This window comes from Suillus discolor, assembly GCF_016758755.1.
Source record: "Suillus discolor strain FC423 chromosome Unknown F5147scaffold_69, whole genome shotgun sequence".
In the NCBI taxonomy this organism is placed as follows: domain Eukaryota; kingdom Fungi; phylum Basidiomycota; class Agaricomycetes; order Boletales; family Suillaceae; genus Suillus; species Suillus discolor.
The window spans coordinates 157,024-172,273 of record NW_024541316.1 but is presented as its reverse complement, the minus strand read 5'-3'; the positions used below and the strand labels follow the sequence as shown (position 1 = coordinate 172,273).

At 47.2% G+C, this 15,250-nt stretch overlaps 3 protein-coding genes across 3 annotated transcripts; 2 read left to right on the top strand and 1 right to left on the bottom strand.

Moving 5' to 3' along the window:
* Positions 1-1,856: 1,856 nt before the first annotated feature.
* On the bottom strand, positions 1,857-3,283 carry F5147DRAFT_778320 (acid protease; the record flags this gene model as incomplete). Its single annotated transcript, XM_041442113.1, has 5 exons — positions 1,857-1,941; positions 2,001-2,271; positions 2,318-2,801; positions 2,852-2,949; positions 3,007-3,283. 5 exons carry the CDS (start codon positions 3,281-3,283, stop codon positions 1,857-1,859), a joined length of 1,215 nt encoding a protein of 404 aa, XP_041288253.1.
* Positions 3,284-6,305: 3,022 nt separating this feature from the next.
* F5147DRAFT_378131 (P-loop containing nucleoside triphosphate hydrolase protein) lies at positions 6,306-9,302 on the top strand. The gene is made up of 10 exons (XM_041429468.1): positions 6,306-6,631; positions 6,681-6,689; positions 6,743-6,968; positions 7,026-7,604; positions 7,661-7,829; positions 7,888-8,117; positions 8,170-8,443; positions 8,496-8,653; positions 8,717-8,927; positions 9,012-9,302. Exons 1-10 carry the CDS (start codon positions 6,438-6,440, stop codon positions 9,065-9,067), a joined length of 2,106 nt encoding a protein of 701 aa, XP_041288252.1. The 5' UTR covers positions 6,306-6,437; the 3' UTR covers positions 9,068-9,302.
* A 622-nt stretch (positions 9,303-9,924) lies between these two features.
* Positions 9,925-15,105, top strand: F5147DRAFT_716479 (uncharacterized protein). Its single transcript, XM_041438602.1, has 9 exons — positions 9,925-10,191; positions 10,248-10,501; positions 10,557-10,612; positions 10,681-10,873; positions 10,926-12,018; positions 12,076-13,008; positions 13,058-14,181; positions 14,230-14,988; positions 15,042-15,105. Exons 1-9 carry the CDS (start codon positions 10,118-10,120, stop codon positions 15,059-15,061), a joined length of 4,506 nt encoding a protein of 1,501 aa, XP_041288251.1. The 5' UTR covers positions 9,925-10,117; the 3' UTR covers positions 15,062-15,105.
* Positions 15,106-15,250: the final 145 nt, after the last annotated feature.

The window sequence follows — 15,250 nt, the reverse complement described above, 5'->3', positions numbered from 1 at the left end:
CCAAAATCTAATTCGCGCCACAAGTACTGTAGAGTAACGACGGCGTGATAAGCCGAGATGGTTTGCTGTTCTAGGGTTCTTGTGTTCCTCAATTAGATGCTTTGAAATTCGATACCAACTATCTCATTTTTCACCGGGTACGCGAGAGGTATGACAATCTGATGGGGCGATTGCACCAATAGCCTTGAGATCGGATGCAAGATGGAGGGTAGACGGAGGTGCGCGAGACTGATGAATGGTGCAGGTGGTTCCCCAAACGCTTATCTATATCCATAGATGCTAAACCTCTACCCTGGATAACCGAGCGACTGGTCGACCGGTCAGCCTTGGGTCAGCTGCCAGATCTTCCCCAACACGTGTCCATGCCCTTATCAACCAACTCGTCATCAACTTAAAAGCAGGACAAAACACTCACCCTATCAGCATCAATGGTTTCCTCGCCATCCTCCATCCTCCATCCTCCGTTCATGTCAGGGTGTCCCACTGGCCTGTTCCACAACCTAGACGACACATGAACTTGATATCACGACTTTCGTCACGGAATATACAATACTCTCCTGAAGACAAGATGCTCGTATCGCATTTCCGTCAGTGAGATAACTGTTCTTCAGACCGTGTACTAGTTCCAACTCACAATGTATCCCATACCTTTCCACTAGATCCTGCTCTCGTAGAACACTCCAGATGGCAAAGATCGATGTGTGATGATGCTTCATCTACCTTCTTCGATCTTCGGGAGCGCTCGAGGCGTCCATGGCACTCCTGTGTGCATGAGTTAACTTGACACGCGGCTGTTTATCATTTATACGAGGAGTACTTATTTGCATCGTAACTGCAAACCAGTAGCATTGGCTCTCATAAATCATTGTTGCTGGTTCGCTGATACGACGCGGAGACTACGATACGTGTTTTCGTTGCACCGTGGCTTCTGTAGGACAGTCAGATCAAAGTCACAATTGTCCAATCATGTGGCTTCGTGAGAGGTCTTGATTCACCTCTACCTGCCCGACACGCGCATTCCATATATTCGAGCTTGGCTCTCGGGTCCCTTGCGACAGCCATCGAGATTGCCAGCCAGTTATGAGTTGGGAAGTCCTCAGCTGATCTGTTACTTAGGACGACTCAGCCTCACGCGCGCAAATAATGAATTCAAATACAAGTGGTGTACACACTCCCGGACAGTGAGCCTACGCTTACTCCCTTGACTTGCACACCTACTTATATCAAAGTTCTTCCAGGCTGGTTCCCGTCGCTTTCGTCCTTACTCCTCGGGCTCCGCTATGCACGGCTCTTAGTATCACCAGGTGCAGAGCGCCGTGATACGACACTCACGGTCAGTCAGATGCAGCGCAAATTTTGGCTGGAAGTCATGGCTGGTTCGGGTGTGGGACGTCTCGTGCACGAGGTTCATCGCTTACTTGATGAACGTTTACTCATGTATGTTGACGTGAAATTAGGACGGTCCGACAAAACTGGCAGAGATTCTGGCAGATTTCTGGAGGTGCAATGAACGCAACATGATTCGAGGTAACATTATCAAGATGGTCGGGGAGGTTTAGAGGACTTAGACATGTCAATCAATGTATACTTGGTTTTGGTTGTGCGCCTTTTCTCGCAGCGTGATCGTTGCGTGGCAACCCGAATTACAGGCTCGGTGCAGAACATAAACTTTGAAGACGGTATTATTGGGTCAAAACTTGCTTCACTCACAAGGAGACATCCCATTAGGATTCTACCGGTATTCGATTGTCCGTCTGAACACGATATCTCATTCATGCAATGCACATTCAACAAGTAAGGTACGTCGGATAAATATGCTGATACGAATAGAACGGTAGTTTTTCGAAAAGAGGGATTTAATTTGTTGTCGCATCGGTGTATGCAGTGGTGGCGAGACCGACTCGGGAGTTTGTCGTGTCGAACACCGAGTAAAACCGCTCGCTATGGAAGAACAACTTAGTATTTTATTTTCTCGGCAAAAAAATTGCAGCTCAACGTACAGAAAACAATAGCCATTCGTGAAATCCAAGCCAGAACCGCTGGGGCTCCCAGTGCTACCGACGACCAGGTATATGCCGTCGGTGGTACCGCCAACAGCGGTGTTCAACGACCGAGGCCAGATTTGCGCATTCGGGGTGAGCTCATAAGTAACCCCACCAATAGTGAAATACAAGGATGAAAGCTTTGTGTACTGGTCGGATGAGATTTGTAACAAGCCAACGGTCTCATCGAAGGTCGCCCCCGTGGCAGACTGATATTTATCGAAGGCATCTGAATGGTGGATTAGAAGGGTTTTGATGTCATATAGGATACCTACCGGAGGAAATCAGAATCAGGGTGGTTCCGGTATCGACGATACCAGCGGTCTCATCCAAAATGGGCGTAGACCCATATCTGATGGATTGATCGATGCCCCAATATTCACTCGCTGGAGATTGCGATGTGATCGGCACGTAGCTGACGTCTCCAGTAATCTTGGAGGCGTCATAACCGCCGAATGTGAGCTCGCCACTGCTGTCATCAGAGGAAGCAGGCGTGAAGAACACTCCGAGTACTTCCGAACTGATTGTTCCCTGCTTATAGAGGTTGTCCGTCACAGTTGCAACTTCATCTGTATTACTGACAGTGTCGTCAGTTAAATCAACTGGTCCAAGGCCAAGAAGTCCATCCAGGTTACCCATCCCTGAGTATTTAGATGCGACGCCAATAGATTGATTATCAATGACCAGGTCAGAGTTGAGCGTTACGGTGTCCGTATATTCCTCTCCAGAAACGTAACTATTATCGCCATATTGAACACTCTGGAAACGGTTTGATCAAATGTATGTGCCACGTAAGAACAGATACTCACGAATGTATTGCCTGTGTCCTGGCTTGTAGAAGTCTTCTCATAAGCTTTGTTAGCCCCGATCCAGGTATTTGAGCTTCCTGTGTCTACTAGGACTGTGTCTGTATGAAATTGATAATGCGTCAGATAAAGAAATGGCAGAGGCATGAGCAGCTTACAGTACGTTGCTGGACTCCCCACGCCGATGTCAGCGGTGTATATCATCACATCATTGGTTGCACTGATGGAAGAGCTGCCGCCAGCTTGTAGAGCTTGGATTCGAGCTCTATCTGCAGTCGCGATGTTCTTGGTCCCATACGAGTTTATTCTAACGGCGAGCTTGAGAGTAGCCGTGCTTGACGCTGTCCGAGGATCAGGAAAAGCGCTCGCTGGCAGAGAGAAGAAGGCAAGCGCCGGTAAGGTAAGAAGAGATGAAAGTGATCTGGAGGGAATCATCTTCTCGATGACATACTTCCTACTAGTACCTGAGCCCTTTTATATGGTGGTCAGTAGTAGAAGCATCATAACGTTACACTTGGAATATCATAGAGGCGAACAATAGCAAGGCTTCGAAGTGGCAACTACGTTAGCTGCTTGTAATATAACCAGGCCCGGGGCTCATTGTGTGGAGATATCATATCATGAATTCATCTACGCAGGAAATTAGTATCGGTTAGTAAGTAGCTGCAGGGGAAGTCTGGAAGTAACCTATGGATGTCCTGCAGGATTTTATTACAGAACCTGGATAGCAGAAACCTGATCCAATTCACTGCCAGTGAGAAAGACGTGATTCTGCAATTTCAGGCTTCAGCCCATTTGAACATTTAATTACATAATCGTAGCGGCGGCGAGCGCCAGTCCCCAACTCCGTTAGCCCAATAATATTGAAATATGTCGTGGATGACATATAAATACTATGCGTATGCTTGGTGAACGGGGCGAGTATAAAAGAACAAGTTCAATGGTTTGGGTAATCAGAGGACTCACACCGGTTCTGAGTTAGTTTACAGAAATTGGTGGGTCTCAAACTGGCTTTTCACTGTCTCACATACCCAGGTACGTGCACATGGCAGTAGCTCTGGGGCCAGCACTAGACGTGGAGGAAGTGATTCAGAGTTGAGAAGGCTCAGAACTTAAGGGCAGTTAGTCAATGTAATACAAGGACCGTCCATTGGTCAGCACTTTCCCACAACAGAATTTTGCACAACGGTGTCTGACAAAACCCACCTCCCAGGAAGGAAAAGGAAAAAACTTCACGCGCACATTTGCATACAGGTGTATGGACGTTTGGAGCTGACAGAACCCTCCCTACTTCGTAGAGTCGGGGACGTAGATTTTTTTTCAAGTTCGGAAGGATGCTGCACTTCCTTTCCACTCTGCAGTCTCTGCACGCATCCTCCGGTCTGTTTTGAACTCAGTGTCATCAAAATATTCCAGGACGTTTACAGGTTATGGTGCAGTACCTATCTTCAGGCGGCAGGCGGACTTGGTTGTTTTCTAAAGGGGTCCCTGTTAAAATTGACAAGACGTATCATGGATGTTACCACCACCCTCTCAAATACACATCTCTACCAGACGTCTACATCCTACCTGAATCCTCATATTTCATATCGCACAACCTGAGTATCGACACACTATAGTCGGATTGAGCATGTCACATGAACATGCGATGATGCATCGTCTGCAGCGGAGATGGACAACACCTTTTACGAAGCCATTATGGCCCTGTCCAGCCCTTGTATGAGTCGTCAATAGAAGCACACAAGGCGTTGCTTATGGGACAGCTTGCTAACAGCAATTCAGTCCTCACCCACAAGGCAGCTTCGGGACAACGTATGCATGCTGTTGCTGCTGGGCGTATTTCGAGAATGCGCAACAGAACCTTCCAGGCATTCAAAATCATTGGTAAGCAGATGGTCAGCTTGAAGAGCCTGGAGTATCACTCATGGGAAGCACTTTTCAGACGTCCTCAGTGCTTAATCACCAATGATTAGTGGGTGTTAGGGTTGAAGCTGAGGGAGTTGCGCACCATTTCATTCTGTCTTTTAAGGGGGGTCCCATCTGTCATCGATATCCTGTGTTCACTTCGCCATGTAGAGATAGCGCTCCAGTCCACCACTGGCAATATTTATGCGCATCTTCAGATAGACTATATTCTGAGGTCTGTCGTGCTAACGATATTCGAATGTGGACCTTTCCGAATTCTTGGTCACCAAGTCAGTATAAAATGAACAAAGCTTCGGCCGCCGAGTTACCAAGCAAATACTATGATATTAAGACATCAGAAGGCATGATCCTTATCGTCCATTCGCCACTTCTGATCAGTGCGACGACGCTATGCACGCATGGCGATACCCTTCTATGGCCATAATGCTACATCTTTGGACTTTCCCAACCCCGTTATCGTAAGCTGGAAGGCATCGTCTGATGAACTGACCAGCAACCTCATAAATCAATTTTCATCTCAAGTAAAAACAATGTACCATCTTCGTCTTGAGTGGCAGTGAACCTGGTGTATGAAGACCAGTGTTAGCGAAGGTTTACATTGTGAATGCAGATATATTCAGTGTTAAATGTTGACCCTGTGCACTTGTCCTGGCGGTGGAGACTGCAACATCCAGGACAAATCACAGGGTTCAGCATTACGATAGAGATCCTCGTAGTCATGAGAAACGGAATGGAATGGTTTGGCACTAGTCAATGAATTTTGCGAAGACATGGCGGGACTTGTCTTGGATAAGGCAGTCACAATGAAAGCTGGGATTGCCACGTAAATTAAGGCAGGGGCTTCGAGCTCATTATGATTACGCACCGGGCGTCCCGGTCAGATACCGGAGACTTAATGTGATACTCGCACGTATGAGGGTGATGCATTGATGACTGACCTGCAGTCATGTTCACAATAGAATGCCTAGTCTTGCGATCTCGCGCTCCGGAACGATGGTCGTGTTATGCGAAGGGGCGATTCACTCGCTGTCCATCACTCCGCGAACATTTTTTCGTACTGGTTCATCATCGTCTTTGAGGAGATGGGAAAGCTTGTGGGGAAGTATCAAGGTGACTAAGCCCAGTATCCTATTTACTTCTATTTATTCGATGAGAAGGCGCAACCTGGATCGGTGCGTTTACGTTAGGCACCAAACGACAGTTCCATCAGAGTCCAGACATCAGGGAAAACTCCGGATTTTGCCAAGCGCTCGCAATCAAGTTCCAACTGATGAAATTACTCGCCATCGTTGCAATCGCCTACGAGCACCCGCCATTTGTCCACCTACGTTATAACCCCGTTGCAATGTAGCTGCAATACGTGCAATAGTTATACAGATATGTGATCGTCAACGGAATCCTGGTACATATTGTGTCGTTCTTTACGGTCTGACCCTTATAGAATACACAGGACATGCGGGGTATCTCCATTGCAAGTAAGGTCGAGACGTCTTCGACTGGAATTAGGTGCAGGAGGTGGACCTCATAAGGCTATGATGCAACTATGACGGACTAATGGAGGCTACTTATCACCCCTTCTTGCAACATATCACTCACCTATCACATGCCACTTGATCCGACATCTATGGAGGGCATTTAAATTTGACAGGGTCTGTAAGATTCTATGCAGTGTCCAGGCACTCGACATGTGGTCTTCTACCTGTGCTACTCTCACATACATAAAGCTAAGGTACACTGCGTCATTCTCGATCCACAAGAAGTCGTTGTATTTTTCTGCATCATGTCTAGTATGGAGTCTGGTGTAGGAACAACAACGCTAGTACCTTTGGAGGCACGAATTGCTCGTTATGACGAGTAGTGAGTTCTTCCGTATCATCCCAATTCTTCGTATCAATCTTCTTTACAGTTTCGATCCGTGAGCATCTCCAGAACGGAATTTTTAGCGTTTGAGCTTGACAATTCTTCCAGGCGATTGTCAACAACCGTCTACAAAAAGACGAACACAGATAAACAGTCAAAACACCTCAAGAGACTGAATCAAAAGAAACCAGTCCTTGTCATCCGACGAGTCATAGACGACAGAGGCCGATACACAGGGACTGAAATTGACATCCGAAGTCAAGAACTTTGCGAGGTGCTTATGGAGATACACCAAGGTGTGGAGGGCTTAGAACTCTCACGAAGTTCCCCTGTCGTAAGCTAAACATCACATATTTTAACATTGCAATAAAATTCTCATTATGTGTTTCAGTGTGACACGAAGTTGCTCTTTCTTTCTTTCAACGAGCTCAAGGAACGACTAGAATTGGAAAGGTCGAAAGGCACGCCAAACGCTCCGCTAATTTCTGAAATCGAAGTAGCCCTTTACTTTATCTTGGAGGAACACAAAACCACCTTCGCTGACCTTCAGTCATTGACAAGACACGAGTCTATCACCTTCGATTTACTTTGGACATTATTCCGTCATGGCATCCTGGTCTTCAATCGCCACGAGTTTACCGAGCAGGACCACATTCTCCAAGTGACGCGCTTTGACATCGTACAAACAGCTGAAGGAATCTTCGCTGCAATATATTGCCATGTGATCACTGACGACGGCGAGCATTTTGGAATTTCTGAACAAGAGCTTTTGATCCCGTCGTTCACAGGAGAGCGAAAGATACAAAGCCTGTCTGTTTTTCCTCTCTCCTTACACTCGAATGAACGCGACATTCGCAAATTTGTTGCCACACGAGGTCGGAAATTTGCAAGCTTGCAATGTCAGACTTATGGTGAGATTTCCGGGATGGCTGCCTGTGTCGTCAACGATAAGGATATTCGAAAATGCAGGGTGAGCAACAGTAACCAGTCCTGCTTAATAGTATGGCCTATAACAAATCAATATAGGCTTCCGGGCGCGTCATGATCGATCCTGGCGCATTTCGTATGTTTCAGCCTAACTCTAGTCTCAATCTCCCGGTTTCTACCCCGTTGAAGCGAGCGGAACTCGAGGAAGAGCAATACATGATCTGCACTCCTGTTATCATGGGCTTTTGCTTCAGAACAAAGCAGTGGGGTACGGGAATTTTTATGCTTGGTTCTGCACCTTTCTATAACAAACTTATATGTCTCAGGTGGGTTCGCTCTTGACCGCCTGCGGGACGTATCCTGGTCATTGGAGCCTTTCAATCGTCTGGTCCTGGACAACAGACACAAGGAATTGATCCATGCATTAGTGGAGCAGCACGCATCGCGTGCGTCGAACTTTGATGACTTTGTAGAGGGGAAAGGAAAAGGCCTTGTCGGATTGCTTGCAGGTCCACCTGGATGTGGTAAGACACTTACAGCGGAAGCAGCAGCAGAGGTATTTCTCGACATTGCTCATGATTTCATGTACCCTTACCACTTTCGGTCAGGTGACAAAACGTCCTTTGTATTGTATTTCAGCTGGCGAATTGGGGTCCAGCCCTGAGCATGTAGATGACGGTCTGACTCAGATTCTGGAACTTGCCCAACGGTGGAAAGCAGTCGTTCTTCTCGATGAGGCAGATGTTTTTCTGTCACAGAGGGGGCAGACTGATGTGGAGCGGAATGCCTTAGTCTCTATTTTTCTACGGCAGCTGGAATACTATCAGGGAATCATATTTTTGACGACCAACTTGGTCTCACAGTGTGATGCTGCATTCGAGAGTATGTACTTTTGCTTTTTTGTACTTGCATTCCTCAATTAATCGCAAAACAGGCCGAATTCACTTCACGGTGCACTACCCGCTGCTGTCTCATGTCTCGCGCAGACAGATCTGGAAGACATTCATTGATAAGACATTGGATACCAACCAGTCCTTAATCGGCGAGGCCGAAATCGATGCCTTGGCTCGGGAAACGCTCAACGGTCGTCAGGTATGTTGATTATTGCTTTCTTGCATTTCGTATAGTTTAAAATAAACGCCAACGGAATTATAGATCAAGAACACTGTGGGAACTTCTCTCTCCCTCTCGTTACATTCCAATACACCGCTTTCTGTGGAACACATCCGTACAGTGCTTGATTCTATGCAGGAATGGAACAAGGCTCGGGAACACCACAACACAAGTTATTTGGCATCTGAGCATAAATCAGATTTGCGGGTCGCTGTCCCGGCTGGCATACGACTTGAAAGTGCAGTGCATTACAGTAAGTTTGCCTTCGTTGTATCCTGTGGGGACTTTCGGACCATACAGGATATTTGCGAACAGTACTGATCAGATTCAATCTCAGTTGCACACATCTCGATTGTTATTCTTGCATATCTCTTCTTGTTTAAGAGTGCATAAGCTGGCCAAACTTGGCCACATGTCATTGATTGGACTTTATATTGCACTACTACGCCCTGGAATTTAGACACTTAGCTATGTTTTTACCCGCCACTCAATGGGCACAATTCAACACGTAGTACACGGTTGGATGTCTGTTCTGTAGGGTCTACCGCATATTATCGCAGACCACATGCCATTATAAATTAGGCTTCATGTTCGACTGGCTCTGGAATAGAAACCATGTGGCGAGAGGAAGATTTGGGCAAGTAAGGACTCGTGATTAGCCACAGTAAACCTTTTACTTTTTGGCGAACCTGACCTATTAAATCTAATGCGCAAACAGAATGTTTTTATGGACTTGTTTTCGGGCGGCGCGATTAGTCTACTAGTACTACCTGGTGTCGATCCTCAGTTTGTGAGGCCTAAGAATTCTCATTGTACCGCTATTGTCGGGTTTGCGTTGATGTCGGATCACCGTTGAACGCTCGAACGCTCATCGCTCAGTTGTGTGCACAGTGACATGAATGGAAGCTTGATACGCCACATCATTATCATTAAAATTCTTTAGCTGACCTGCAGAGTCCAGACAGGTGATAGTGGAGCCTTGCGCGCTGATTGAACGCTCATCTGAATTTGCTGATCGAACTATCTGGTCCGGAACTAGTAGAATCTGCGGGGGATCACAATGATAGCTCCCTCAACGCTTCAACGTTCAACCAGTGATCACAGTGATATCGCACCTCGCTCCATGTACGTATGATGTAACGAATTCCTCACTGGAAGTATATACAAAGTTCTGTTATTGATTGTTTGCACTTCCATTGGGAACGTTCCAAGAGGGTTGTACTACTACAATGTGATATTTCCAACCCCAGGCCCCAGGGTACGCTCCAGGTTCACGAACTATCGGGCAGATTTGAATACTTCTAGAGAACCTCGTCAGGCTGTGCTCCAGTCCTAAGGCCTCTGATTTGTGATATCACTTATGTCACCCAAGCGCCTCATGAAGGACCTGTGTCTAGTATCTACAGAGTCCAGACGTATATAACCGCCAGGCTGGTTGCGGCTATGAGGAACATCTGTGTAAACAGTCACATCCACTCAACGTTCATGCATCAGCCAGACAATACAACTTCCCAGGAGTGCGTGTTCAAAGTTGATATGTTAATGTACCAACTAAACTCTTCTCGGTCTCAAGGAAAACTCCCTTTGAACAGGCCTGGGAGGAGTATCGCACAACCATCAAGTCGTCTCAGACCAAGAAGGTCAAATTCATCGAAAAATGCTCCCAGTTTGCCTCAGAATGGCGGGATCCTGTTATAGCCATAAATGAAGCGATCACAGAGGTGGAGAATCAGAATTACCAGAAACAATCCCAGAAGGTGGTTAGCAAGTACCTGCTCCCATTCGTGGATGCCTTGGAGGGTTTCACTGGTATTGTGGATGCATTGAGTGAATTCCGTGCTCGTCATAAATGCCCTCCTGGATATTGACCATCTTGTTTTAGCCACCTTGGATCCTATCGCATCGATTGCCTGGGGCTGTCTCAAGGTTGCTCTCAATGCAAGTGCCAAGTTCTAGTCGAACGTAAATTTTAGTGATACTCATTGCTCAACTCTACTTTTTTTCAGAGCCTTGGTCAATGCGCGAGACTCTTTGAAAACATCCACTGCGAGTTGGATTCTCTCGGTGGTCATCTAAAGAACATTACTGTCTATGGCGACCTGTACCAAAAGAACGCAGACATGCAGGAGGTCCTCTGCAACGCTTACATCAATGTTATCCGGTTCTGGTATAGAGTTGATAAAGAATGCACTAAGTCAGGTCAGATCGATGTTTGTAATGATAACCGAGCTTGATTTGACAATAGGCTTAGGACTCAAGTTCGGGACACCTTTTAGCACAAAGAAGTTGGGAGGCATCATAAACGACATGCATTGTGACGCCGAGAAGATTAAAGACTGCGCCGGTCGACTTGGTCAGCAAGAGTCGAGGGAGTACCGTCATGTGGATGAAGCAGCTCCGCGGGAGTCGGATGAAGCACATAAATGGGACATAGTCTCGGATTGGCTGTCATCAGATTCGAAATCCTTGAATGATCTATGTTTCGCACGGCAAGAGGAGAACTTACGTGGCCGTAGCCAAATCACTTGCCAATGGCTGTTTTCCCATGACAAATTTCTTCAATGGAAGAACGATCCCTCATCATCACCGATCTTGTGGATCCATGGTCCGCCTGGATCCGGGAAATCGACACTGTGTTCAAGCGCCATCGAATCCCTAGCCAAAAGATCAGGATCAAATGTAGTGATTTATCACTTTTATGACTTTGCGCAGCATCTTTCACCACAGCAGACATTGTCTATTCTCGCGCGACAACTGCTTGAATACCGCCAGCGCCTGCAGGAAATTCCGGATGAATTGCAGAAACTTATGCATGCGCCTGAATCTCCCCTTGGAAGGGCTCAAAAAATCATCAATGCATTAATTGAGGGACATTCGAGAATCTACTTCTTTCTCGATGGTCTGGATGAAGAAACTACGATGAAGAGTTCATGGGACAATGTTGTATTAGTGCTTCGTTTTCTCATCAAGCTCGCAGACGACTATCCTACCAAAGTCCGTGTCTGGTGTAGTAGCCAGCGCCGGGACCGCATTATCAAGGAACTCCAGGGACGCCCTAGCCTCGATATTGATGGCTACGCGAGGAGCGATCTCGCTTTGTACTTATCAGAAGAGGTTTCCAAGCTTCAGTGGTCGAGTCCTTCCGACCAAACTTGTATCCTGGAGACGCTGAGAAGTCGTGCCGAATGTAGTTTTATCTGGGCAAAGCTCATGATAGATGCCCTCGAAGCGGGTTGGTCAACCGCTAGGATGGAGGAACTTCTAAAAGGGCTCCCAGAGACTCTGGAAAAGTATTATCACAGATTTTTCGAACGTATGGAGAGGTCGTACCGCCCACTAGCTTGGTACGATTGTCATTTACTCCACCAAATGTTTGGGATGCTGAACATATAACTGTGCAGCAAAGTCTTTTCACTTGTTATTTTTGCCCGACGTCCTTTGCGATTGGAAGAACTTACCGAGGCTGTGTGGTGCTTGGAGAGTGAGCCCCACAGAGAACTCCAGCACAAGGCCAAGCCCAATGTCAACAGTATCCGTACCATCGTGCAACCCTTCATCGAATTCATCAATACCAATAGGACAGATGATTCTTGCACTGAGGAGCAGTATACCTGTCGTATCTTACATTCCACCCTGCGCGATTTCCTTGTGGACCATCCAAATATCCTGTGCGACAATTCCTCAGATCTTCGTATTAGCGCTGAGTGGCCGGCTCGCGCTTGTTTACGTTACCTGGGTCAATCTCGATATTCCGGCCTACTAGTCAGACAGGAGGGAAGGTGGCTTGATGTGGAGGAAGACCCAGTGGATTGCCACCCTTTGCTTGTGTACGCTGCCAAGTACTGGGACAAGCACCTTGATGACGTCAATATTGACATTGGTAGTGTCGAGTCCTTCATCACTTCTCCTAACTTTCGGACCTGCATACAGGTCCAGAGCCTATGGGTAGAGGCACAATTCTCGTTCTTCTCCCGTCCCGACGAGGGCAATGGCTTCAACATGTATGTACGGCGGGTGTTCCCGTCGTGGTTTGCGCGAGCTCAAACCGGTCCTGGTCAAAAGCTTTGGACAGACTTCCGCCAATTTTTGCACGAGTGGATATATTTCCTTAGCTGCGAGCAGTGTGGCGGGGAAAAGACATGCGAAATATTGCCATACATCGGACAATTGGATCGCATATGGTTCGGAGCTCTTGGTCCAAACAATTTCCTGTCTCAATTGGAGGGCAGATGCACAAGTTTCGCTTTCCAAACGGGTCTCGATTCTGATGCAGTCCGGTATGTTTTTGATGCAGTCAGTGAGGCAGGAGACAAAATCATGATATTACGGATACAGTCAGTGAATATTTTTTTCTACCATACGATCACTGAAGTCAACATATAGGGTATTGCGGCCAGAAGCTCGTGTTAATAGCACATCTATCCTCAAATGCTCTTGCGAGAGCTGGAATCTATCTAAAGAGCAACCTCCAAAGCTCCAGAACAAGCAGACTATACAACTTACTGCCAGTAGTTGCAACTGGAACTTGTATGCAGAGTCCGTAAGCGACCCTGCCTTACAGGCAGGCAGGGCTGTGCCAGCTGCTTTTGGAGCAGATTGTCAAACCCTCCGGATTGGCACCCAGCTGTACAGACGAGCCGATAATGGCACATTTGTCGCCATTACTACGCAGTACTTTTTGTGCGATCTGCGCTCCATCTACGTTGAGGAGTTTACACGTCAGCGTCAGTTCCTCGTTCTCACTTCCCGAGCGAAGATTTCCAGGAGAGATCTCAAAGTGACCCGGCACAAAGCGGACGGGGCGGGTGATGAAGACCCATGGGTAGAAGGGGACGAACTTGACGAGGATTCGGAAGATGAAAACAGTTCCATAGTGATTGCATCAGATTCGGAGGGGGATGGACTTGACGAGGACCCGGAAGATGAAGACAGTTCCATAGAGACCGCATCAGATTCAGAAGACGAGTCTGAATGTGGAACTGAGTCAGAGGATTCGGGCGATGAGAGCATAAGTGAAGGCAGCACCGATTCTTCTGCTAATTTCGAATTAGAAGACGATATACTCCCTCCGTGGGCCAATCACATTGGCGGCGAAGACACAGACACAGACAACGAGAGCCGTCGTTCCTTTGATATTGAGGACTGCAATGACGTTTCCGACCACGAAGAAGATTTAGAAAGCAGTTCTGAAGATGATGCTATCCCATCTGAAGTGTTCGACGATAACCTCTTTCGCAATGAGGAACAACACGACTGGGAAGGACTGTCGAATAAACGCGCAAAGAAGCGAAAGGCTCGAGCAACCATCACTGTGTTTGACACTCAATCGTGCACTCGTCTCTTCCGCTTGAGGCAGCCAATCAAATGTAGACTGTTCGCTTCGCCACCTGTCTTCCACCCCACGAAGTCCCTGGTCGTCTGGCCACTCGCCGATGGTAATGTCCTGTTTGTGGATTACTTGGTTAAAACGCACTTCACCCGGCGGCTGCAGCCATCAACTCCCTACAGTAAGTCCGATCCAAATCGCAGTAATCGGTGCTGATGATTAATATCAGCGGGTCAGGTCTTCATGAAAATCCGTTTTTCTGAATGTGGTGAATTTTTGCATATTGCCACCCTTGAAGCACAAAGAAAGACTCCAGAATTGAAGAAGGACTCAGAACCCCTACCTCCCATCAAACTAGCTGTCCTCGTGTGCACGTACCGTCTCTCTCGGAGAAAGACCACCAGGTCACCTCCTCAGCAAATTCATCGCATGAAACTAGCGTTAGGCCAAACCACACGGCTGCACGTAACGAAAATGCCATTCACGCTCACTTGGACATCGAAGGATCTCTACTTCAGTTGCAGTGGAAAGTTGCTGCAAGTTTACCGCATTCCGTTGTTTGGTACAACAGAAGAGAAGGCCAAAGAGAATCTACAAGCCGTGTGGACACCTCGGAAGCCATTTTTTCTCCCGCACAGTGCAAATAACCGAGCAGTATACTATTTCCCTCCTGCGGAGAACAAGAGCGGCAAGGAGCAATTACCCGCACGCATACTCATCGGGAGCGACTTTACCGCACTGAGGGATATTGAACCAAACGAAGCTGAAGAGGATTACAACGCTTTGTTGGTGAAACGCGTCATTGACCACTCTGTTGGCAGAAGAGGGGAATTTCATCCGCCCATTGGGTGCTATGTCGATGAAGACACCAACCTTGGCGGATGGGTTGAATCTCATGCCCGCGCAAATATTTTACAAGATCGCGGCGTTGGCCATTTAGACCCTCACATGCCAGTTGAACGCTTCAATCCTGATGATGATTGTGACTGTGAATGCTAATCTCAGACTACGTGCATGGTCCATTCTCATTTCTGTTCACAGTGGAACCGTCCATCTATTGATTATACTAGCACTAGGAACTAGATCTGAGACCCTACAATATTGGTACCAGTTTCCAGAATTCATGTACTTCCTCAGTATGTCAACTATGCCGATTCGTTCTTCTCCTAAATCTAGTTGAGCCCTGACTCGTCGTCGACTTCAAAAACCAAAGCTCACATGAGAAGTGACCGGTTAAAGCTTGAAGTGTT

Excerpts from the sequence above, each read along its gene's own strand:
- F5147DRAFT_378131 (XM_041429468.1), top strand. The coding sequence starts at position 6,438 with ATGCAGTGTCCAGGCACTCGACATGTGGTCTTCTACCTGTGCTACTCT. Across the intron at positions 8,654-8,716 it reads AAACGCTCAACGGTCGTCAG|ATCAAGAACACTGTGGGAAC; the intron begins GTATGTTGATTA and ends ACGGAATTATAG. Across the intron at positions 8,928-9,011 it reads TGAAAGTGCAGTGCATTACA|TTGCACACATCTCGATTGTT; the intron begins GTAAGTTTGCCT and ends ATTCAATCTCAG.
- F5147DRAFT_716479 (XM_041438602.1), top strand. The coding sequence starts at position 10,118 with ATGAGGAACATCTGTGTAAACAGTCACATCCACTCAACGTTCATGCAT. Across the intron at positions 10,192-10,247 it reads GACAATACAACTTCCCAGGA|GAAAACTCCCTTTGAACAGG; the intron begins GTGCGTGTTCAA and ends CTCGGTCTCAAG. Across the intron at positions 13,009-13,057 it reads ATCATGATATTACGGATACA|GGTATTGCGGCCAGAAGCTC; the intron begins GTCAGTGAATAT and ends GTCAACATATAG.